Source organism: Rhinolophus sinicus, chromosome 9, assembly GCF_057876585.1.
Source record: "Rhinolophus sinicus isolate RSI-liver-muscle chromosome 9, RSI-T2T, whole genome shotgun sequence".
Classification (NCBI taxonomy): domain Eukaryota; kingdom Metazoa; phylum Chordata; class Mammalia; order Chiroptera; family Rhinolophidae; genus Rhinolophus; species Rhinolophus sinicus.
In genome coordinates this window covers 32,172,402-32,197,719 of record NC_142509.1, presented here as the reverse complement: position 1 = coordinate 32,197,719, position 25,318 = coordinate 32,172,402, and the positions used below count along the sequence as shown (strand labels likewise).

The 25,318-nt window shown below is 46.9% G+C and overlaps 1 protein-coding gene across 10 annotated transcripts in view; it reads right to left on the bottom strand.

Moving 5' to 3' along the window:
* Positions 1–1,028: 1,028 nt before the first annotated feature.
* TBX5 (T-box transcription factor 5) overlaps positions 1,029–25,318 on the bottom strand; it is an 82,056-nt gene continuing 57,766 nt past the window's right edge. For 7 of the 10 annotated variants that reach the window (XM_088800992.1, XM_074321406.2, XM_088800994.1 and 4 more), the window contains exons 8-9: positions 10,652–10,878; positions 1,029–2,048 (exon numbers count right to left, since the gene is read on the bottom strand). In XM_088800992.1, the coding sequence (XP_088657118.1) occupies positions 1,471–2,048; positions 10,652–10,878 (805 nt within the window). In that variant the 3' untranslated portion in view covers positions 1,029–1,470. The remainder of the gene's footprint in view (positions 2,049–10,651; positions 10,879–25,318) is intronic. The other 3 variants (XM_074321407.2, XM_019734129.3, XM_019734128.3) reach the window with 1 other exon arrangement.

The following is a 25,318-nucleotide window of genomic DNA, read 5'->3' as shown; positions in this document are numbered from 1 at the left end:
CCTCCCCCCCTTAGCAACATAAAAAAGACATAATCGCTTGAAGACACTCACATAGAAACATATACTCACACACTCTCACGGACTTGGACATACTCAGCCTCGCATATTACCCTGTTCTCTTTATTAGGGTCAGTTAAAAAAAAAATTTTTTTTTCATCAAGAAAGCAAAGCACATTCGAAAGAAAAAAAAAAAAAAGAACGCAAACTTGGTTTTGAGTATCAATAAAATTAAAAGCTCTTGGCCAGCTCCCATGCTGGATTTCATTTCATGTTATTACTTAATTAGAACTCCTATTTATAAATAAATAGTACCAGTAAAATATTACATCTGAAGAACCCTGCAATAACGTTTTACTTACACACTTTTTTTATACTGTTTTCTGCTTTCCATAACCACAGTTTCGTGTCGGCGTTTGGCGATTTCTTTGGAGAGAACGAATGGGTCAGCAAGTCTTGCCTCTTCTTTAGGAATTGTGGATTTTGTTTTGCATCCAGTTGGGTCATCAGCAACAGAGGTTTGGAGGCTGGGGGCTGGCTTTGTTTTGTATCAGGACGAATATTTATTTTGGCTTTTTCACAACTCTTGTCAGCACAGAGCTTGCTCCTTGCTTATCACAGTTTGGCCCGCATGTAAACCAGGGCTTTTTAAGTTTTTCAAAGCAAGCTTTCCGGCCAGGAAGCTATAGGCCACGTTTTAGCGACAGATGGCTGGAAAGACCCAGAGCTGGGAAGACAGGAGGGCTGAGTAAGATATGATGCCAGATGGAGTCCAAAGTTATCCTGACACCACTAGAAGGCAACGCGGGGCTCCGTGATGATGAGAAGGCAGGACACAATTGGAGAAAAGCTGGGACGTAGGGAACCTTTTCAGAAACATCACATGGCAGAGGTAGGTAATTTCTTAGTCAAGGGAAGGGTGGCGAATTTAGGTTTTAGGGGTGGTATATATGAAGGGAACCCCACACATATGTACTTTGAAACGTACTTGCCTCAGACCACCCCCAAAATAAGGGACTGGGTCCCGTTAAGAAAATTGAAAGAAAAAAATATATTATTATTTATTATATAACAATGTCAACATTAACACCAAGACAGGAAAAGACTCCGCATTAGGATAAAACACTCGATGAGGCCAGACTTTCTGGAGACCAAAAGAAGGAATCAGGGAGGACATCTGGAGGTGGTGTGAACGTGGCCGGCTGAGGAATGTGGTGGTCGTGTGGGGATGGGACTTATCTTTTTTTTGTTTGTTTTTTAAGTTTTGAGAAGAAACAACAAAGTCACATTTTTTGAATTGTGGTTTCAAGCTACTGATTAGATCAGTGTCTAGGGGGTCTCGAGTGCCGATGTGAACATGGGGTGAAATGAAGAATCTTGTCCGTGGGGTTCTCTCTGCTACCGTCTCTCTCCCTCTCTCCCGCGCTCTCACTCCTCTCTCTAGCGAATGTCTGTTAAGAAGCAGACCTTGCTTTAGCTATTCTCACTCCACTCTGGCACCATGCCAACCCCATGCACGGAGTGGTACTGGTGTGGGGACAGGGTCCGTGGTACGCCATGAGAGTAGAGGAACTCAGATGGTTGGAGGCCGCCAGGGGACTGCAGGCCAGTCTGAGGCCCACACTGCCTGACCACAGGCTGGTGGGCCACGGAGGTCTGGTGCTGGAACATTCCCTCTCCGAGCTGTGGGGAGCCATGGTTGGCAATGCCAGCCAGCCGGGGGACCAGAGGCCCCGAGGTGAAATGAGCAGAGAAGTGTTGGTAGGGTAGTCTGTCCATGGGCTGCACGGTGGTGACCGTGCAGCTGCTGTAGGAAGGCATGCTGGGCCACGTGTTGCAGCTGATGTCCTCCAGGCTGGGCACCGGCTCGCTGGGTGGCGCAGAGCTGGCATACATGCAGGCCTGCCGCTGGGCGGACTCTGTCCTGTAGGAGGCGCTCAGGCCCTGCTGCTGAGGATAGCCGGAGCGATAGAAGGGGTCCTCTTCACTAGGCGATGTCTCCATGTAGGGCTTCTTATAGGGATGGTCTGCAGTGGAACATTCTTCATCTGCTGAGACAGGAGGGAAGAGACGAATGAGGCCAAGACCAGCCACCCCACAACTAAAAGTAGCAACAGCCATGTGGCTGAAGGCCTGAGGCTCAAGTCTAGATGATTAGCGCCAACTTCCATTCTGATACAAAGAGGTGGACTGTCACGGTTAAGACCTTGGGGCTAGGACGGCTGGTCTGCTCAGTGGTTAGAGCACACTGCTCATAACACCTAGGTCGCTGGTTCAATTCCCATATGGGCCAGTGAGCTGCGCCCTTCACAGCTAGATTGAAAACAACGACTTAACCTGGAGCTGAGCTGCGCCCCCTACAACTAGATTGAAAATGACTTGACATGGAGCTGATGGGTCCTGGAAAAAACACACTGCTCCTCAATATTCCCCAATAAAATAAAATTAAATTTAAAATTAAAAAAAAAGTTTTTAAAAAATGACCTTGGGGCTATGGAGTTTTAAGCAAACAGTTTGACCTTTCTGACCTCAGTTTCTTTATCTGCAAAATGGAAAGGGTAATAATAGCATTTTTCTATACAGGGAATTACTGAGAATGAAATGGGAGAATGTATATTAGTCCAGAGCTCTGTACAAGGAAACACTCAATAAATAAGAATCATTATTATTATCTTCCCTCCTCCCGGGCATATGAAGTCCACAAAGGCAGGACATTGTCTGTATTATCCATTACTACATTCCCAGAACCTAGCTCATCCCTAGGAACAAAAATAACGATAGGACCCGCGATGACAATACACAACACAGAGTGTTTACTCTAGCTGGCACTGTTCCAAGTACTCGCCACGAGCTAACCCATCTAATTTTCACAACAACCCTATGGGTTCTATTGTGATCCCCATTTTACAGAGGAGACACGGACGTGTCTAAAGCGGACATGCAATAAAGATTTGTGCAATGGAGGGAAGGATGGAAGGACAAACAGACGGGAGCTCGAATGAATCCTCAAATCCTTTCCTGATTACGCAAGTGCCTAGTTAACATCTGAGTCAGTACAAATTAATGCGTCACTGTTGTTCTGCTGGGCATGCCACTCCCTTAGTTCCAGTGTAGGGCAGTGGACATAGTTCTGTCCCCGAAAGGGGGTCATCCTTAACCACTTTGGGGTCGCTGACCCCTTTGGGAACTAACAAAAGTGCTGGGCTCTCCCCTAGAAAAATACACTGAAACACAAAGTTGGGAGACTCGTACGTGCATACAACTTCCCTAAAATCCAAGCACTCCCTAAAATCCAGATTAAGAAGTCTAGACACATCTGGGATTGAATATGGCTCTTTGACTTAATATCTGTGGGACATTAGCATCTACCTGCTCGGAGACTTACTTTCATCATCTCTGAATCAGAATTAGTAATTCTTCTTCCACTGGGCAGCTAAGAATGAAATAAGATCAAGCGTGTAAATCTCCTGACATGACATCATGAAGGGCAGCTCTTGAGCAAAGACACCACCACCATCAGTTTCACAGCAGACCCATCTGTAATAACACACCTCCAGGTATGTCCTTCAGGGGAAGCAAACCTTGGCAATCCCTACCAAGGTGTAAACCACAACCCAGATTCATTCCTTAGCTAGAATTCAACCCCCAAACTGGAGATTTTCTTTCTTCACCTTCCAATCTCTTTCTAATCAATAAATGTCCAGAAATATGTCTATCTTTAGGGGGTGTGAAGGAAAATGAAACACTGGGACATTCCCGCCACTCACCGTGAGGGTTGACGGTGTGAGGGGACGGTGTGGGACTCAGTGATGGAAGGAAATAATAGCTATTATTTATTGAGGACCTCTGAAGCGACCTTACTCTAATCTCATAATAATTCCTCAAGGTGGCTACTCTCACGCCTGTCTCACAGAGGCAGAAATGGAGGCTCAGGGAAGTGACCTACCCAAGGTCTCACAACTGGGAAGGAGCAGAGGCTGACATCAAAGCTAGGTCTGACTGGCTCTGCCTTCCACACCTTGCCGCCAGCTCTCTAGATACCTATCACGCAATGCCACTCACCCAGGCACCCAACAGATATGTATGAGACCCTACCAAGTGCCAGGTCCTGTGCCAGGTGCTGGCCACGGAGTGGTGGACAGGTTGTCCCGGTCCTGCTGTTGACAACACACAGCCTCGGCCCCTCTTCATCCTACCCCAAGCAGTGAGTGTGGAAGGCTAACCCTCTGTGATTTGGAGGTGGTCCTCAAATACAAAGCTCCAAGGCAGTCATTTCCCTCACAGGAAACCCTTTGACTTTGGACTGGATTATAAAACAGCTCCCCAGCAGAGGAAGGATAGCCTGGGTGTGGGTTCCACCCAACACCTCCATTTGTATCATTCTCTGAGTGACACCCACAGGTTAAGTCTAAAATCTCCCAAACAAAACATATCTATGCTAAAGTTTTACCCAGCGAACTGGGAGCAAATTTATTTCCAGCTAGACTCTTTCTGGGACACATCTGGGACCCATAGGATGCCCAAACATTTGTCCAAAAAAAAAAAAAGAAAAAGAAAAATACAGTCACTCTTCCAGGTGTTCTGTCTACATCATGCCAGATGTTTGAAGACATCCAGAAGAGCCAGTGACCACATAGTTCACCTTTCCACTGGCCGTTCTGTTAGCGTCTTGAAGACATTGCTACACTCAACTATTTTGTCCTCGTCACTTCCTCCCTTGGTTCCTCCCCTCCATTCTTCCTTCCACCCCCAGATCCATAAATCTGAATGTTTCCATTGTCGCTGGAATCGGAACTTTCGGGTTTTCCATTTAACCAGGGCGTTCCCCTTTTCAATAATAGAAAGTACAGCTGCAGGGTACCCTTGGCAAGAGAAAAAAAAAATAAGGCAAACTAACCATTCCCGAGTTTCTGATCCCCTTCCAGATTTGTTACAAGTAAAAAAGGAAGAATAATATGAAAAGGGCTGGAGCCCATTTTGGAAAATCGTAAAATTACACATTCCAGTCTTTAATACCCCGAAGATCTGATGCAGAGTCCTCAGAGAAGCTGGATGCTGGCTCATTGATGAAAGCAGGTCCTGGGCACTCTCAAATTCCTCTCGAACCTCACCACATTGTAAAGAAATTCCAATGCAAGCATCCAAATTTCAGGTTGTGATAAATGCTTTGGATGTAATCTCTGCGTTTATTTTGGTTATGGTTCGGTTTCTTTTCATTGGGAGACCACTAACTGATCAACAGCAAAGACCTCTCTCCCAGCCAAGTCATGTTTACCTCCCACAGTTGGGGAAGGGGCTGTAGTCACGTGTCAAGTGCTTGATGCGATGAGGCCACAGCTCAGTTTCAGAGATTTGTGTATTATGTGTGGTCCTGAGCCCAACGGAGTATCTCGGAGAGCAGTAAAGCTCTTCCTGATTCTGACCACCAATCACTGCATAGCACTGGGAAAAACCCTGGTTCCTTGCATTTTCGGGATGCTATTGATTCTGGAAAAAGTGGCTTTAATGACGAATCCAGAACACAGATTTTAGGGCACAGAGTTATGTCTCTGGCTCTCACTGGCTATGTGACCTTGGACGAACCACTGGGACCATTCCAATCTCAGTTCTTGACTGTACATGAGAATTATACCAACATTTCATGTTGGAATTGAGATAATAATAAGCGCAGTCTAGCTTCTGTCTATCTTCCTTGCACGTAACGTGTTTAAATCTTAACTGTCTAAATCACCTGGGTTATTTTACCTCTTTTCCCCCTCGGAAGATGGGACTGATGGCTCTGGCATGGTCATCCAATACGTGAAGGCATTTGGGTGGATTCCAGAGCTGGAACACTCACAGAGCTGCTTTCAAATCACAAATCCCATTGAGTAAATATTGTCACCATTCCCAAATGGGTCATTTCCCTTGGCGATTGAATTCATTCAGCCAGAGACCCTGGAGGTAGAGTGGTGAGCAGCCTCTGCCTCACTGAGTGACCTTTAGCAAGTCAGAAGTGGAACTGTGATTCAGGTCTTCTGACTCACCCAACAGTGGTCTTTCTGCTAGATGGCACTAGCCTTTCAGCTTTCGTGATACTCTTGTTCAAAAAACAGGATAGAGAGATGGGTGGATGGATGGACAGATGGACACGGACAGACGGATGAATGGATGAATGCATAGATGGATGGATTTTAGCTCTTAGCTTTAAGTAGAAAGGACTGGAACGGTATTGTGGGAATATCCTTGATTGGGAATCAAAGGACTCCAGTTCAGGTCTCACTTAGCCATTATCTGAAGCCATTACATTTATTTACTTGCTTATTATCTGTCTCCCCCAGTGATATACAAGTTTCCTGAGAGCAGAGACCTCTGCCATCTTGCCCTCTCCGTATCCCAAGTACCCAGCACAGTGCCCAGTACAAAGTAAGTGCTCAGTCAACATTTATTTGATGAGTACATCCCAGATCTGCCACTCACCAGCCACATAACCTTGACAATCTAACCTCACCTCTGAGTCCTCTGCTTACTCACTGCAAAATGGGGATGGAGGGCATCTCCCCTTGCTCAAAGATCGCAGTGAGGGTCCAGTGAAGAAAGCAATGTCAAATGGCTCTAAAAAGCACACAGGACTGAACAAATGCCCCTGCAAAGCCCTTTGCTATATCCAATTCCCCTTCCCCTCCCACCTCTGACTTCCTCTTGAATACCCAATGTTGTACATGGCTTTGCTGAAATCTTTATTTGGGTCACCTTGGGGTTTTAATGGGGTAGGGAGGGGTCGCCTGAGTGGGAGGGAGAAAGAAAGACAGACAAGTGCTCTCCCAGGCCCCTGGGTCCTGGCTGTGATTGAGTGGCATTGATAAAACACCTTCCCATCCATCGGGATAGATAGTTTGGAGACAGCTGGGTCCAAACACAAGGAGCCCTCTGGCCTGCCTAGCCCTTTGACATCTCATTGCACCAGCCTCCTGGCCTCGTTGGAAAGGAGACAGACAATGAGGGGAAGTCAGATAGCGAGTGGGGCAGGCAGGGGCCGAGGGGAAAACCACCCATGGAGTTATCACTTAACGGGAATCCCAAACTGGAAGGAAACCTCCGCTGACTCCTTATCACTCTACAATGGAGGCTGATGATGAATTGCTTTTTCTCGTCTCCTCCGAGGCAGGCAGGACAGACAGAGCTTGGCTGGAATGTTCCCTGGCCCTGGGAGCTTTCATTTGGGGGCGGACGGAGGTGAGAAGGACAGAGGTTTCTGGAAAGTTGAAAGGTGTCCTGCAGGGTGCATATGCCATGTACCCCGAGTGCACAGATGGAGGTATGGATTTGGGGCAGGGCCACTCACCAGCTGGGTGAGGCTGGGCAAGTTACTCAATCTCGCTGAGCCTCAGTTTCCGCATCGGGAAAAGGAGGTCATTCTTCACTTTGTTATCTCCGGCCAGTCACTAAGTCCTGATTCCACCCACATCTCCAGCTCATCTCCCCACTCCCAGGTCTGAGCCACCATCAGCTCACGCCCCAGAGTCTGCAACAGCCTCTCAACAGAGCTCTGGTGTCAAATCCAGTCCCTCCTTATCACAGCAAAGTGACTGCTTCACAAGAAAATCCTAATCCTGTCACTCAAGGCTTCGAACCCCTCTGATGGCTGCCCACTGGTGTTAGGATAAAATCTGAGGTCCTTCAAACGGCTCACGAGGCCTGGCATCATGCTGACCCCTACCTTTCTCATAGCCTGATATCCTATAGTTTCCCTTCACCATGCTTCAGCCCCCCTGGCCTTTTGTTCACCCTATCCCATCTTCCAAGGGGCTGCACACGTGGTTGCCTGGACACCCACCGTCTCCTTCTTCTCCTACCCAACTCTTACTCTCAGCTCAGATTCTTCCCTGATCCCCCACTCTAATGTGATACCCCCATGTTATATTTGTTAGCTCTTTGCATCTTTCCTTTCTAGCATTCAATCACCATTGCATCTAAAAATGTTACACAATTATATGCAATTATAATATCTGGCCTGTTTGGGACAGTGTGAGCTAACAGGACAGCAGCTAGCTAACATTCCCTGAACACTTACATATGTCAGGTACTGTTTTAGGTGCTTTCCATGGATAATCTCAAATCCCCATTTTGCAGAAAACATAGTTGAAGCTCAGCAAGGTGAAGCAACTTGCCCCGAGCCACGCTGCTGGAAAGAGTCAGCTACTGGGATGTCCTGCAATGGGCCAGTCACCAACTCCAGCTCCCCAGTGGCCATCTGACACTGACCTTGAGTCCACTCAAAGATCCCACAAAGTACCCCGTGAAAGTCAATGGCTTATGTAATCTAAAGCGGTTCACCCGTCTTGCATTCAAAGCCTTCCCACTGCACCCTCCAGGAGTGCACTTACAAGGATGCTGCTATAAATATTGAATCTAAAAAAGTGCCTTGATTCTTTTTAACTTCTTTTTCCTCTTCTTTTGGTCTGGCATTAATTTAATAGACAGAGCTCCCTAATTCAAACCTGGTGAGCTGGCAATCAGCACGTTTGACCCAGTCTCTAGAACACATCTCTAGTGGAGACTGAAATTTTTTGAGATTGTAGCTGATAAGCCAAGGAAACAGCATCGAGTGGTGGTTCAGGGCCCAGGCAGAGTCTGTAGCCCAGGCTTGGGTTCAAATTCCACCTTCAAGAATCACCAGCACAGGATTTTACTCTGCTGAGCCTCAGTTTCCCCATTTGTAAAGTGGGTTAATAATAGCACCTACTCCACCGGAAAGGTTGAGGTCTGGAACCTAGGCAAGGCACCCTTCAATATAATAGGAAACAGAATTTCCATGCAGGGACCTATGTTCCGTGAGACATTCTTAACCCCTGCTCGTGCCTGAAGAGGCAGACATGTTTGCAGGCATCTGGTCTCCAGCCCATCTGGCAGCAGACGTGCTGGGAGTTGGGCCAGGGGGCCTGTTGGGGTGATATTGTTCAGGCCTTTGAGATCCAAGGAGCTTGGATGGGCTTCAGGTAAGTCTGGAAACCTCAGCCTCACCCAGGTCAGTTCCCCAGCTCAGGCTTGGACCAGAGACTGCTCTTCCCTCGTTCAAAACGCAAGATTAGTAAATGTCAAAGAGTCAAACTGCTAGTTTCCGCATGTCACCCCAGCTCCAGAGAAAGCCACCAAAGCGTCCATTCCCATTGATTCTCGTGAGTGAGTCTTTTTGTAACGGTCCAGACACTGGGCACTGGACTTCCAAAGGCATCGTGTTGTCTCCTGAGGCCATGAGATACAACAGGCCACTCTAAAGATTAGGATTTGGGCCTGCGGGAGCAAAATAGTGACGGCTTATTGAGTCAACCCTGTGCTAAACATGTGACATGCATGATTTCGTGACATCTTCACCTCAAGCCTCTGAGGCAGGTCCACTCATGGGCCCAAATCGACAATTTTTTTTTAATGGGGCTTAGAGGGGTTGAGTAACTTGCTCCTAATGATAACAACTTGCAAATGACAAAGGTAGGATTCATCCCCATTGTCTGATTCTAAAGACGACAGGCATAACCACTGGCCTCTAGGGCCCTCTCCCCCTGCAAAATGGGGGTCCGTTTTCCCAAGCCGTCACCAGACAAGCAGCCTCCCTTTCACTTCCTCCTGGGACACGCTTTCTGGAGCGATACCTGCCACTTAGGCAACCATAGCTCCCACTTACTGGGTGCTTATGAGTATCAGGTGCTCTAGGGAACTTGGCTCCATTTACAAAGCAGGAAACTGAGACACAGAGAGGTGTGCAGCTCACACCAAGCAAATGTTCTAGTAAGATGACCTCAACCACACCGCCCATGACCTTCGCTTTGCTTCGATTCTGGCTTGAAAAACATGCTAGCAGAAAATTTCCTTCCTTAACCTAGTCCCTTTGGACTCAGCAGACTCAGGAAAAGTCATCCATTTCTCATTGGGCAAAGGAAACTATCAGTGTCTCAGACACCAGCCTAGTAGATTGAAAGAGGACATGCAAAGGAGAGAAAATCAGTTGTGATTTTGTGTGTGGGGGTGGGGAGGCGGGGGGTGGGGGCTGATTTTGATCTGGAAAGGAAAGAAGAGCTCAGAATCCACCTGGGAGAAACCCTGGCACATGAACTTCAGAGGGACTCCCAATTAGAAAGAAGTTCCCTGTAGTTTGGTTTGTGAGACCACCAGGAACATCGAGCAACCTCCCTGTCTGTGAGTGACAGTGACAACACAAGCTCTGCTTCATCCTTTTGAGGCAATACTCCCTCTTCACCAGGTAACAATAATGAGGAGGCTCCAGTTCATGAAAAGAATCTACAAGAATCTACAACATTCTGAAGTTTAAAAAAAAAAAATGCCAGTTGCAAAATCAATACAGTATGAAATCAACTGTTAAAAGGAAAAACAAAACGATTTTTATTTGTGTGTGTGTGCACATGTGTAAATCAATAAAATAGGTCTGGACATGTCAAATAAGTTTTCCCCAACGAAGGGGCTAGAACTGGGGGAGAGACATGTGGAGGGAGCCTTTAGTTTTACTGGTATGGTTTGAATTTCTTGCAGTCTCTATGTATTTTTGTATTGATTACATTTTTTAAATAAATAAATGTAGCTTTGTGTCCTTTTTTTTTTTTTCAAGGAAAGGAAAGAAGGAGTAGAGAAAGGCAAGTTGGGCAGGGGTTGTCACACTCACCTTTCCTCTTGGTGCAATGGTAAATTTGACCGTGCTCCTGGGGCAGTGGGTACGGGTTGGGTGGGGGCAGAAGGTCCTGGGAGGGGCCGGACACACCATTCTCACACTGGTACTGGGATCCCAAGTTAGATGAGGTGGAGAGAGCTCGAGGCTCACTGCTGAAAGGACTGTGGTTGGAGGCCACTTTTTGTCTCACTGTGCTCCTGGGAACCACGGGATATTCTTTACTAAAAGAGAGAAGATGGGAAATAACATTGATCGGTGCCCTGATACAGATCACTGCGCTGAGTGAAGCATGGGGGTCAAAGAATTCACCAGAAAACTCACAGAATGAGAAATGAAAGGGGTCTCTGATGAGCAAAGTGTGCCAATTTATACTCAAGTGCATTATCTGCCTTGGATATATATGTTTGGGCACTAACTTTTCATGCCTTATACATTAGGCAAGTAAGTTTACCAATAGTTCTATACATTTTCAGAAAGGTAAGTGAGCAGCTCCAGGTAAGAACCCCCTCTTAATGATCAATAAATACATTTGGCATTTGGCAATATTCCAACCTATTCTATGTCTTTGAACTCAAAACTAGAAGAACTGAGCAGTCATTCAGACTTAACTTCTGGGTCTCCATCATTAAAGCAGGGCTGAGGTTTTTGTCCCCCATTAGTAAAGAATGGTAGCTGACCACCTAGGACAGACAGGGGTGATCCTAGGTTACCCAAATCTGGATAATTTGCTGTTTGTGCCACAGAATTTTATTTCTTTTGAGCTGCTGTACTTGTCGCCACTGACAAGGTTTAACTTCTCCATACTTTGGTTTTTCCCCATCTGTAAAATAGGGGTAACAAAAATCCCCAGTTTAAAAGGGGTGATGAGAGATAAATGAGTGAATACATGTGAAACACTGGACAATACTTGGCACACAGTGAGTGCTTAACAAATGGCCACCATCATCGTTGCTGTCGTTAACATAATTGGTTTCCTTTGCAACCTACGCGTTTTATTTTATGCATTTAATCATATTGTCATATTCTGAGAAGTGACCCACAGGCTTCACCAGATTGCCGGAGAGGTCCATGGCACTTAAGAGGTTCAGAATCCCTGCCCCCAAAAGAAGTATGTATCAGTAGATCCCAAACTTAGCTGTGATTTTTGCCATGGACCCGACCAATTCCTCTTTAACTTAGTGTATGTTTTAAATTAAGTTTTTGCCCAAATAAGGTTAGCCTCGCTCTGAGCAATGATATCTGTGAAATTATGGGCTTGTAATGCTAAGTAGAGCTCTTCTGATGCAGCTAAAATATAAACACTTACCTATTAAAATCAAAGAATCCACCTGAAATCATCTCCCATACAAAGAGCACTACATCTAACACATTTTGAAGGATGGTGTATTAGCCCATTTCATCCTTTCCGTGACTGTAGGAAGTGGGTACTGTTCTTGTCCCCACTTTAAAGGTTAGGAAACTGAGGCCCAGGGAAATTAAGCAACTTGCCTATTGTCACAGAGCTACAAAGAGACACACCCAGAAATTGCACTCAACAGTCCTCTAATTACTTCTGTCAATATTTAAAAAACAATATGCTTTTAAGGGAGAGAGGATTTGGGGTGTAAATCCCTCTCCCACTTCTCCCACCCGTCAGGGGTGTTACAACCTCCACCCTGGGCCCCTGCCTTTGTTTGTCATGTGAAAGCACGTCAGAGTAGCCAGGCAGGGGACAGCGAAGTGTCTGCCAAGTTTCCATGAGGCTGCAAACACCCTCAGGACACCAGGGGTCTCTTAACAGAGCTTTCCCGTGGCATGGACCATCTCAAAACCAAAGCTGGAGCCATCCTGAGCAGCCACACCACTCAAAATCTCCCCCTGGGGCCAGGAGGCTGAAAGGAATGAAATTAGCTTTATAGTTCTCGCTTTGCGGCTCAAGCTACGTCATGGAAAATGAAGAAGAAAAATTATAATAATCATAAAACATAGCAGTTGTCAAATCTGACCAAAAATTCTATTTAGGTCTGCTTAGTTGAAGTACTGGGCTGTTGGAGCACAAAAAAGGGGGGGCAATCTTTTAGTTTTATATTCTTAATGGGGATGGTTATTATTTTTTAATTAAAGAAAATAACTCCCCAAAATGTTAGCTGAGGCAATTTACAAAAGAATGTATCAGTGGGCTCTGTGGAATTCTCCATTCCAGCTTTGCCAAATTGCAAAATTATTCTCTGGAAAGGGCAAATCGTGCCTTTGATTACTAACACTCACAGAAATGGGAAAGCCATCTCATCCCAATAACCAGTTGTCCCTCACAGCTTGCTTCTCTCCAAGGAGCTTGAAGCATCGTTCCCACCGTCAACCGTGCACATCTCTCTTGGTGCCTGAAATAAAACGTCCGCAAGCCCATCTGACAGGTGTCAACATAGGACCATGGAAGAGTGAACTGACTTTTCAATCAGTCTGAGATGTTAGAGGCAATGGGAAGATAGTGCTACAATCAAACGATATCTGGGTATTTTCACCAGGCTCATCACTGGACCAATCAATGGGACACAGTGAGGAGCAATACAGCAAAAGTCTCTAAAGCCCTTGTGATGAGAAGATTAACTCTTTTCCTCTACAGCTGGACAGCATCATTGAAGAATCCAGGGCACAAAAAAGTTGAAAAGCCCTTGTGTGTCTGGGAAGAGGAGCAGCAACAGAGGGTTGGTGTTCATCATCATCATCATCACCACCATCAGCACCATCATGACCATCATCATCACCACCATCACCACCATCATGACCACTATCATCACCACCATCACCACCATCACCACCACCATCAGCACCATCATGACCATCATCATCACCACCATCACCACCATCATGACCATCATCATCACCACCATCACCACCATCATGACCATCATCATCACCACCATCACCACCATCATGACCATCATCATCACCATCATCACCACCATCACCATCATCTCCATCATCACCATCATCTCCATCATCACCATCACCACCACCCTTATTCTCATCTTCCCCATCATCATCCATTGTTCTGTAAGTCTCCTAATGTCCCAGCCACTATCCTGGTTGATTTACATACTTTCTCTCATTTGATCCTGGCAAGAATCAGTATGATTAGATTTACACTGAGGTAAAGAAATTGAGGTTCAGAGATGTTAAACAACTTGCCCCAGGTCACACAGCTAAAAAGTAGTAAAGTTGAGCTTCACCACAGGGTCAGTGCTACTCCAGAGCTCTTGCCAACTTACTCTTCATAATAAGGAATTGTTGCCTTCACAGCAACTGCTGGGCAACAAAACCATCCTGTGATTAAAAACCATTCTGGTGATAACAGAGTTGGATATTGGCTATACCAGTCAATGTCAAGTTCTACCAGTCAATTTGTCGATCTCACTATTTGAGGAACCTTTCATTTGCCAACTGTCAAATCCCACTGCTTTCTGCTGTATCAACAGCTGTCCCCACATCCTGTGGACACACTCTGCTTAATCTTGGCTCACAGGACACCAGCCGAGGGTCCTGAGCACCTAGGTTCACCCTGAGTGTCAGAGCCCACAGACCAGCTTCTCCAGGGCTCGGCCCCCTCTCACATTCTGTTCCACGTGAGCGAGTGCAATGAATGATGCCATTGTCGCTGGGCCTGGGTTATAAAACGTTACAAGGGAATATTGAAATCCGCAGCCAAACTGCACCCACAGCGTGCCGCCAGCTAACGAACGCCCCTGAGAACCTTTTTCCACTGCAGCCGGCTGAATTGGCCTTTTCACAAGAGCAGGTGGCCGGGCTGCTGGCATGCTGGGGGATTTTGTTGTTGTTTTGCCCTGCCGATGCTTACTCAATTTCTGGCAGCCTTTCTCAAACAACCAAAGCAGTGCACTGGGGCAAAGCTACGAACTATAACATTCCTGTTCTCGGGGAGCAGTCCTCCTCTTGCTAGCACTTTAAGTTATGATTAAAATTTACAGAGGGGCCCCACAATCCCGCGAGAGCTTTCGCGATTTATTAACTTTCTAATATGCTTGGGGAAGTTACTCTGATGTAACATGCGTGGACATGCAAGGAACTGGGGATGGTTCACCCCAAGCGGGATTTAGCTCAGTGCAAATAATAACCGCTCTCTCCTTCACGTCTACAATCGTTTTATTACTCCGTTCATGCCACACCAGCAAGCTGCAGAAGGAGATAGTAAATGCTGGCCATTCCATCTCGAGGGAACACAAAAAGTTACCTAAATTTGCCACTGTTGATTCAACCAGGGCTGTCTGATTTCAGGGGCACCAAGAAACTCACAGACACCTCCCTCTCTGGCCTTGACCACGCACCACTTATGACAACTTTGATTTGAGACCTTGGGGCCCCTTGTTAAATTTATAAATAATTTAAGGGTGGTCAATTCAAGTTGGGGCTCTGAGGTCAGGTTGTGTGGATGGGCCTTACACCCAGTGAACTTGGCCACGTGCTGCTGGCTCGGTTCTTCCTTTATCTGAGCCTCCGTCTTCTGGTTATAAAATGGGGATAATAAGATACACCGCCTTTTAGGGTTGTAAGATGACACCGTGCATAGAAAAGCTTAGCATATATTTGGGGCCCACTGCTCAACAAACACCAGCTTAAAAATCACCCATTTTTCATATTTTTAAGCAGAAGTTCTTGCTTTGCAAGGGCTTCAAATGTTCTATATTCACCCACCAAATACCTGACATTTAGAGCTCATCAATTTTTCTACGGAGCGGTCCATACTTGCGTCAGCTACTCAGAAGGGATTTGTGATTCCAAAAGAGGTTTTGGGCAACACTACAGAGGCGGCTCTGGAGCCATGGGAAAAGTCCTGCACCAGCTGCGTGGACGACGATTCATGACATAGCCCTTTGCCTCAGTTTCTCCATTTGCAGAATGGAATAACAAGACCCGGGTCACATGTCATAGAGGCAACCTCCCAAAGTAAAAGCTGGATGTACACCTAGATTTAAAAGTTCCATGCAAACTAAACTTTTGATGGGTTCATGGTAACAGTATGTGGAATGGTGTTGCCAGGTACCTAGTACTGAATTAAAGAGCTCAGTATTTTAGTTCGGTCTTGTAAAACTAACAACGTTTTTCACAAATTTAACCATATCTCAGTTTTAGGAGGCTTTTCTTTTTTCTTTTTTTTAATGATTTTGGAAGGAGGGTGGGAAGGTGCAGAGAAGCGTTCAGAGGCTGAGCCTCCGTCCTTCTGGAAGCCAGAAGGCCAAAAGGGCTGGGACTAACTAACCTTCCTCAGACTGCTTCCCGTATTCAAGGGGATTGCGTTGAGGCATGTTGTGTTCTGAGGGGAATCATATGGGGGCCCCTGGTCAGGCAGAAGTAAGTCAAGGACCTCTGGATGACCTTCAGGTCAAATGGTGACCTTGGCAAAGTCACCCCAAAGCAACAACCCTACAGGAATGCTAAATGTTCTGTATACCATTCTACAAGTCTGCCTTTTCCCCCAGGGAAGAAAGGGGTCAAAAAGAACACCAACAGAGGAATGGGTCTCTAGAAAAAACGATTTCTAATATGGGAACATTACCTATTGGGATGGGGGTGGTTGAGAAACAGGGCTGAGGGTGGGGATAGGTAGAGACGGGGAAATCTCTCTAGGGGAGTGGGTTTCAAATTTGGCTGCAGAGTGTAATTACCTGTAGAATTTTTTTGTTTGTTTGTTGGATGCTGGCTCCTGAGCCCATCCCCCAAACAGTCTGATGTTTTTGTTCTTATGCAATGCAGCCTGGACAGAGGGAGTTTTAAAAGCGCCCCACGAGAAAGAAACCTTGTGCAAAAGAGTATATACTGTATGATTCATTGATACTAAATTCTATCACAGACAAAACTAACCTACAGTAAAAAGAATATCATAACATTGATTGCTTCTGGTGGGGAGGTGGAGGCAGGAATTCACTGGGATGGCACATGAGGGAAATTTCTGGGATGGTGGAATATGCTGTATTATGATGGGGGCTTGGGTTTCGCAGGTATGTGCTTTTATCAAGAAGCGAATGGTATACCTGAGTTTTTTTATTTCACTATGTGTAAATTCTACCTGAAATAAAGAATCGTGAACAAAAACTGAATTCTAGTTAACGATAATGCAGGCTGAAGTATATAAGGGTGGAATGTATTCATGTCTGCAACTAAGGTTGAAATGCACCCCAAAAATGTAAGATAGATGGATAGATAAATGGATGTACTGGTGGAAGGACGGCTGGATGGATGGATGGATTGGTGGATAGATGTGTGACAGACCAAATATACAGCCAATTATTAATGGTAGAACTAAGCGGTGAGTATAGTGTGCTCACTGTACAATTCTTCCATGCTTTCTATGTCTTACATTTTTCATAATAAAACATTGGAGAGCACTCCCTCCAGGGACTTCTAATGTTCAGCCAAAGCTGAGCATTGCATAGAGAAAAGGGTTCTTTTTTATAAAACAGCCCAGCACAGGAACTCTATTTCCAGAAAAATAAGATCACAATTACCTGCACGTCACTGCTCATTCTATAGGGGCCCCGGATTATCCTGGTGCCACCAAGGGACAAAGGGCAGCGTCTGACCCCTCCCTAGAGCCACTGATTCAGAACCTCTAACGGTGAGACCCAGAGATCTGCTCTTTTTAAACAAGCCCCTTCCCTCACCCCCAGGTAACTGTGATATCTGCCCAAAGTTTGAGAAACGTTGTTTAAATGTGGATGAATGAGTCACTGGCCTGTGGACACTGTCCCTGCAGAGCAGATATGCTGGGGCAGGGGGTCAGGGGAGAAAGGGGAGGGGACAACGTTGCAGATGAATGAGAAAGGGGAGGGGGCTTTTGAGCATTCATGTCTTTGCCAGACAACCATGAGCCACCATGGACTCCTTGGGACCAACGTCAACTTCACACCCAAACACAACCCCTCTCTTGTTTTACATAAACTGACACTTCCCTGGGGGAAACGCTGTGGCCAGCCAATAGTACAGCAAGAAGTGGGGAGTCAATGCCCTCTCCAGAACCTTCTCTTGGAAATCACTCCTCATTAATTGGGCATTCCGATTTCCTTTAACCACAAGCATGAGAATACAAGGGCGCTAAGTCTTCCATTTGAAAAATGACCATCTGCGGTTAGGAGCTGACTGTTCATTTAAAATCAGTAAGGAAGGCCTGGAGAAGGAAGGAAGGCGCCCGTGGAAGGGTTGTCATCTTTTAGGGGTCCCATGAATCCCAAAAAATTGTTTGATTTTTCTTTTGTACTTATATCTTGACTTTTTTCAGAGAGTCCCTCGCTTTAATTGGATTTTCAGATGGGGTCTGGGACCCCGATTAAGGAGCCACACCCTAGAGGAAGAAGACGGAGTAGGTGGTTATAAACACTAGAGAGCCAGGTGAGAACGGTCTGTTTCCAGTGTGGGTGTGTAGGGACATCCCTGGACCAGAACTGACAAAACTGACCTATTCAGTCTAGGACATCCTGGGCTCTAGTTTTCCTCTCCACTCTCTGGTTGGGGGAGGCTCAAAATCCAGGCCAGCCGACGTGGAGCCTCGGGGTACCCCAGCTACAGAGGCCACTTCCCCCCCAGTGCCTTGGTAACCCCGTAAAAGACTGACAAAGTATAAGCAGCCTCCCTTTCCAGGAGGTGCTCTGAACCAAACACAGACCCCCGAGTGTAACATGGCCACCAGCTGCTAGCCCCCCATCATGCTCCATAAGTATGGTGTATGGTGGAAAGCCCAGAGTTGCACATGGCCTTTCTGTGGTGAAATGAAGCAAGAAGGGCCAGGGGGACACACTCTGTGGTTGCCGATCTTACTCTGGGGTTCATCCGTTGTTACAGAATGACCAGCAGCGGCCTGGTGGGGCGGGAGGGGGTTTGCTCCATCCCGAAGAAACCAAGCTCACAGCCAGGCCTCTGCACCTTGGTTAGCTGTGTGACCCTGACCAAGCCAACCTAGCCTCCGGCTTCACAAGGGCACAGACCCTGTCTCACACCTAAATCACTCCAGTGTCGCTCTGGGCCACTGTGCCAGCTGCGTCTGCGCATGCCAGGGCAGTGTTAAAACATGCAGGCACACTCTTTGACTCTCCTTCTATCCAGAGGAGGGATCTCTACCCTTCCCCCTCGAATCTCAGCCCACTTGAGTGAATCCCTGGGGCTGTTCAACCAGCAGAATGCCTCGGAGGTGACACGACATGTGAGTACAGGCCACATGGGTTCGCCTGGTTCTTTTAGGGGCAGCAAGCCAGCTAGCCATGGAAGGAGCCTTACTTTCCAGAGACCACCATGCTGGAGAGGCTGTGTGCACACGCTCTAGGGAACAGCCCAGCTGAGGTCCTAGCCGAGAGCCAGCATCAAATGGGGGTCACAGGAGTGTGCCACCTGAACGTCCAGCTGGTCATGCCTTCAGATACCGTCTGCCCCAGCCAACAGCTGACTGCAAACAAGAACCTCCCAGAGGAGTCCTTCCCCAGTTCCCGACCCACAAGTCATGAACAAAACCAAAGTGCATCACTGTTACGTCTTGCTTCACCTCTCACACAGTGACAACGAGCAATGCCTACTCTTTTCACCACAAGTAGCATTTACAGAGCATTTCTGAGGGCTGGCAGATAGGAACTGAATGAAATCCAGTACTTTGATGGCCTCTGAGCACTTCACAAAAGGACTGAGTTTCCCTGTACTTCCCTGTCCCTTTAGTGGATGCACTGGGGGAAAGTGGTCTCTGGAGCTTCGCCTGTCCTAGATGTAGAGTCACACACAGAGCTGACAGCAGAGCTCGGAGCCCAGGCCTTCCCAGGTAGTCGAAGTGAAGTTTGGGAATAATTTGTTAGGTAGCAACAACAATCAGGACACACACATTACCTCATTTCATCTGTGCAACAGCCCTGGAGGTCGGTTCCATAATTATCCCCATTTTACAGATGAGGACATAGAGGCTCAGTGGAGTCGAGGTCCTGGAGCTACTCAGGAGGGTAGCCTGGACCCCAACTCCAGCACCTGCTTCTCCATCTGTGGGCCCTGCTACCCTTGGTGTCAATTCACCTTTGCATCCCAGCACCTGGCATATAGTAGGCCCTTAATAAATGTGTGTTAGCCGAATAACAAATCAACAGATCAAAAACTGAATACATGCAGGAGTCTCCAGGCCTCAGTCTCCCCTTCTGCAAAAGGGCTTGAAAGTCTGGACGGACGAGATGTCCAGAATCTCGTTCTATCTCCAGAATCCTATGCTTCTAGAAGCAGCTCTCCTCCGTGTCACCAGTCATAGCACCCCTCCAGCTTGCTTCCCAAGACCTTCAGAATCTGACCTCTCCTCCACATCCCAAGACTTTTAGAGCCCCTCCCTCTTCTTCCCTGCTCGCACCCAGAAAACCCTTCTTCCCCACAGATTCAAATCCCTGTCTTCCTGCAAGGCCTAGTACCCATCTTCTCCATAAAAGTGTCTCTCCACTCATCTCCCCACCTCCCACCCCCCGGGCCTGGCATCTTTGACCCCCAGGAAGTTCAGAACTTGTCTGAGCACATCTTAAAGACTGGAGCGAAGTTTGAAGAAAACAACGTTCTGCGAAAACTCAGCGTCTGGATCATTTCCAATAGCAATGAGGCTCCCACACCTTCGTTCCTAGGATGAGCAGGTAGGTGTATTCCCCAAATTTCTGTCATTTGTACATCACCTTGACAATGTGCGTCAAATCTTGATACCAGCCGTACTGCTATTTCGTAAATACAGAGGGGGCCCAAAAAAAGTATACACATTTTAAGAAAGGAAAACTGTATTAAAATTGTAATAGTCAATAGATACTGACAACAAAAGTTGAATACAAGTCACGTTTGACTTCTGCAATGACAAGAGGTGCTCAAAGTGGTTCCCATCAGCGTCCAGACACTTCTGATGATGGTGAACTACTGCTTGAACAACGCTGACCAAAGTGTCCACCTGTATACATATTTTTGGTACCCCTGGTATATTTCTTTAAATAATCAACCTTAAGTTAATTCCCCTTTCCTTCCTTCCATTCCTTCAAACTTAGTCTCATTCTAAGCAATAATGTCTAAGAAATCAGTCTCAATATGCTTGTGTGTCTGTGCACCCTCTAAAATCATTTCATTTGTCACCAGGGTAGGGGTACTACAATTTGGGAAATATTGATTTTTAGGATTAGATGTTTTTTTAAAACCACAGATTAACCTTTCAAAGTAATCCTGGCACTCATTTTAATTAGTCCGCGAGAGACAGGATTTTTAAATGATTTTATGTTCTTCTTTGTGCTTTCCCATAGCTCTCCCATTTTTATAATAAGCAGTTGTTGTTTCTGTAACTAGAAACCATAAATGAATGTTGGAAAATAACTAAGACACCATCTGCATTTTTCCAAACACAGAAAGTTAGGTGAAGAGAGATAGTGGGGTGAGTGCCCAGACGTTTGCCACGCTAATCCAAAAGTTACTTCTGTGGGCTAACTGGGAGTAACGCTTGGCCCGCCATAACCCCACCCCTCTCCCTCCTTCCCTTTGTTGGAATTAGAGGAAATTTCACCCCTCCTGCTTTTCTCCCTGAGCCAGCTGTCACCGGGTGTGTGTGGAACAGGAAACAGGATTAGAAGATTAACAGTGAGCCTGCCATTCCAGCCTGCCTGTTATCACAGCCGAGACTTCGGACAGCCACCTTCCCCACTTGTCACTACCTACTGCAACCTGGGGGTTGGGACCACAGCCCAGAATAAATTCTGACCAAGGGCAAAACTGAACATAATGGGGAGTCTTGCCCCAAATCATTTTATTGAACTTGGACTAGGAACCAAGCCTCCTCCAAGCATTCTCTCAAACCATCCTTACAAGAACCCTAGAGAGTGGAAGCTGTATTTATTGCCGCCCATTTTACAGATGAAGAGTCTGAGGCTCTGTGAGGTTAAATCATTTGCCCAAGGTCACAGGCGGATAAACGCAGAGCAAGGAGTGCACCCAGTTTTGCCTTCTGTTGGAACCACTCTGCTTCATTCCCTGTCCTTCCCAGGGGTCATCTCCAGGGAACTGAGCAAGTGACCCTGTCCACTACCCCCATCTGGTCATTGGTTAGTTCAGCCTTCTTGTCCCCCAATATGATGCCTCACACAGCCACAAAGACACACCTGGCTCTCAGGCTGAGCATTTTGATCCAACGTGTCAATTACTGAGTGCCTGCAATTACCAGCCACCCTTTCCTGCTGTCCATGTGCAGTGCCGACCCAGGGAGGACACCTACTCAAAGCCTCGCCAATCTGCAATGACGAGGGGACGATTAGGAAGGCCCATTCAGACCAAGCTGGAGGCAGCTGCCTAAATATCTAACCAGCTGTGTTTAGCATTGTAAGGGAGACCCCCGGGATCACTGACATTTGAGCTCTCAAACGCCTGCACTCCCCACCTGTCTCTCCTTCCATGTCTATCATCTGTCTAATCACCTTCCAAAGTGCAGGGCCCTAGCCTGACCCAGGAAATGTGGCCAGGGGAAGCTTCTTGGAGGAAGGGAAACTTAGCGATGGGCCCCAGACGGCCAAGTGAGGGATGAGGGGAGGAAGTCTGAGGCAGACCAAAGATGTTGTTCAAAGGCCCCCAAATAATAGAAAGAATAGAGGTTTGGAGAACGGCTGAAGCAGAGAGGGGGCCCTGGAGAGGGACAAACTAGGGGGAGCGGCAGGGCTTGAGGGGAAAGGCGTGGGAATCTGAGCCTTTGTTATGCAGGGTCTCAGCTCCTGCTCCCTGGTCTCTGTCCGCTTCTCTGCCAACCAACCAACCCCCTAGTGTAGCCATGGCAGTTATATTAGTGGCTAATGGCTAACCGGTAACAACTGATGGCCACCCAGCCACAGCGGATAGCCATCTACTAAGCCAGCACCTTTCCACGTGAGACGGAGAGCCTGGAAACTGCTCTCTGGGACTCTGTCCCCACCTCTTAGTTCATTAATTCTCAGTTCCCACCTATCCAGAAACTGTGTCCATTGTGTTACTTGCATTTGGAATCCCGAGCACAAAAATACTGCCATCAGGCAATTTTCAGAATCCTCAATCATATTTAAGCAAGACAGAGTCTTAGCACTCGGCTTAGAATTTCTTGAACTTAGTTTCATTTTGATACAGATTGTTGAGTGTCATGCAGGGGCTCAGCTCCCGCTCCCTGCCCAAGAACACAGGACAGGGTGAGGCCAAAAAGGAACAACAACGGAGCCACAGATAGGGGGTTCACACCACTATAGTCTCATTGGCAGCTGGGTTGGAGACACAGGGAGCAGGAGCCACACGATGCTCGACCTGCCGTCTGCTTCTCTGCCAACCAACGAACCCCACTTGCTAACTGCAACCCGCCATCCACACTTGCGAACCCCACTTGCTAGCCGCAACCCGCCATCCGCTTCTCTGCCCACCACCCCACCCCCTAGTGTAGCCATGGCAGTTATATTAGTAGCTAATAGCTAACTGGTGACAGCTGACGGCCATCTACTACTCGAGCCAACACCTTTTTACGTGAGGCCGAGAGCCTGAAAACTGCTCTCTGGGACTCTGTCCCCACAGCTTTATACTGAGGGCAGTAGGAGGCCGGGGGTGTTCTAGGTATGGAGTAACTTTGTCTGATTTGTGTTTTACAAAAATGTCTTTGGCAGCTGCCTGGAGAATGTCCTGGAGAGGAATGGGACTGAAGTCAGTTCTAAATCAGGAGGCTGCAGCAGGTAAGGATGAGGTTGGCTGGAATAGGCAGTCTGGACAGAGAAAGGGGGTAGATTCTGAGATCCACTAAGAAGGGAGAATCAACAGGGCCTGGTGACTGGTTAAGTTTGAGGGCGTGATTTGCAACACCTTAAGTCCATTACCCCACCTGCCCTTGACCCTGTGGGAAACAGGGAAGAAGTGGCAGGTGGAAAACCCCTTCATTTGCAGGGTGGAATGGGGTAACTCCTTCCTAGTCCCTATCTACACAGCCTGGACCCTTACCTGCAGGAGGACTGAAATGAGACTGTCTTCAATGGCTACGCTGCCTGAATGACAGGTAACCGTGGGGTGGGAGTTTGGATACTGTAGAAATAAACACTTGGCACTGAGACTAGGGCCCTTCAGCTTTAGGTGATGTTTGTTGTCACCTTTTCCACTGGCCATGGACTCAATCCAGCTCCAATTTCAAAATGTAGACACTTAGCACCAACTTTTTTGTAAATGAGAGTTTAAGACCTTGGTTATTTTAGCCACAAAAAGCATTTTGCTAACCCACAATCATGAAGGAAACCAATTATGACTGCAGGTGTATACGTATGAATGTGGTGTCCGTGTGTATCCCTGACGATAATGGCATAGTTATTTATATTTTTATTAAAATATAGTTGATATACAATATTAGTTTCAGGTGTAAAACATAGTCAGTACTAACATATACCTAACAAAGTGACCTCCACACTGAATCGAGGAACCCTCTGTCATCCTACAAGGTTATTACAGTATTATTGAGTATATTACTGTGAGGACAGAGTCCCAGAGAGCAATTTCCAGGCTCTCGGCCTCACGTGGAAAGGTGCTGGCTCGGGTAGTAGATGGCCGTCAGCTGTAATCAGTTAGCCATTAGCCACTGATATAACTGCCATGGCTGAGCTAGCAAACGCAGATTGCAGTTAGCAAGGGGTTGGTTGGTTGGCAGGGAAGCGGACAGCAGGCTGCGGATTGTGTGGCTCCTGCTTCCTGTGTCTCCAACCCTGCTCACTGCGCCATTTGTCACGCGGGGTGTCATGCGGGGTCTCTAGTCCCGCTCCCCGCATAAGAACACAGGATATGGTGAGGCCAAAAAGGAACACCAACGGAGCCATAGATAGGGGAGTCATACCACTATATTCTCGCTGGTGGCTGGGCTGGAGGCACAGGGAGCAGAAGCCACAGGATACGTAGCCTGCCGTCCCCTTCTCTGCCAACCAACAACCTCTTGTTAACTGCTATCCACGCTTGCTAGCTCAGCCACAGCAGTTGTATCAGTGGCTAATGGCTAACTGGTTACAGCTGATGGCCAACTAGTCACAGCTGATGGCCATTTACTACCCGAGCCAGCACCTTTCCACGTGAGGCCGAGAGCCTGGAAACTGCTCTCTGGGGCTCTGTCCCCACAATTCCCTATGCTGTACATTACATCCCCGTGACTTGTTTATTGTATAACTGAAAGTTTGTGCCTCTTATTCCCCTTCACCTATTTTGCCCTTTGTTTTCTTAAAAGTATGAGAAATTAAATCTGATAAGCCTGCTCTCTAAAAACAATTTCCATGGCATGAATTTCTAAACCCAATGTTAAAACCACAAAGCTGCGGCCTTTCTTCCTCTTTCTTAGGTTTTGTCTTCCTTTGAAAGAGTCTGTCTATCCACCTGCCTGACTTTCCTTTTTCATGTCTTCCAGAAAGGATAAGGAAAAGCTTCCTAAATGACCTCATTTTATTTTGAAACACGAAACCCTCCAAAAGAGGGGGGGAAAAAACTTTCTTGGTCAAAGGGATCAAGACGTATTTCTAGCTCTCTTGCCATATGGTAACTTATTTTGGAAGCATACCAAGAGGTAGAGAGAGTTTGACAAAATTGGCAATGCTAGTACAATCCTTTCAAATCAGACCAAATTCCCACTCTATACATTTGCTACAGACCCTTCTATTCATCATATCAGCAACT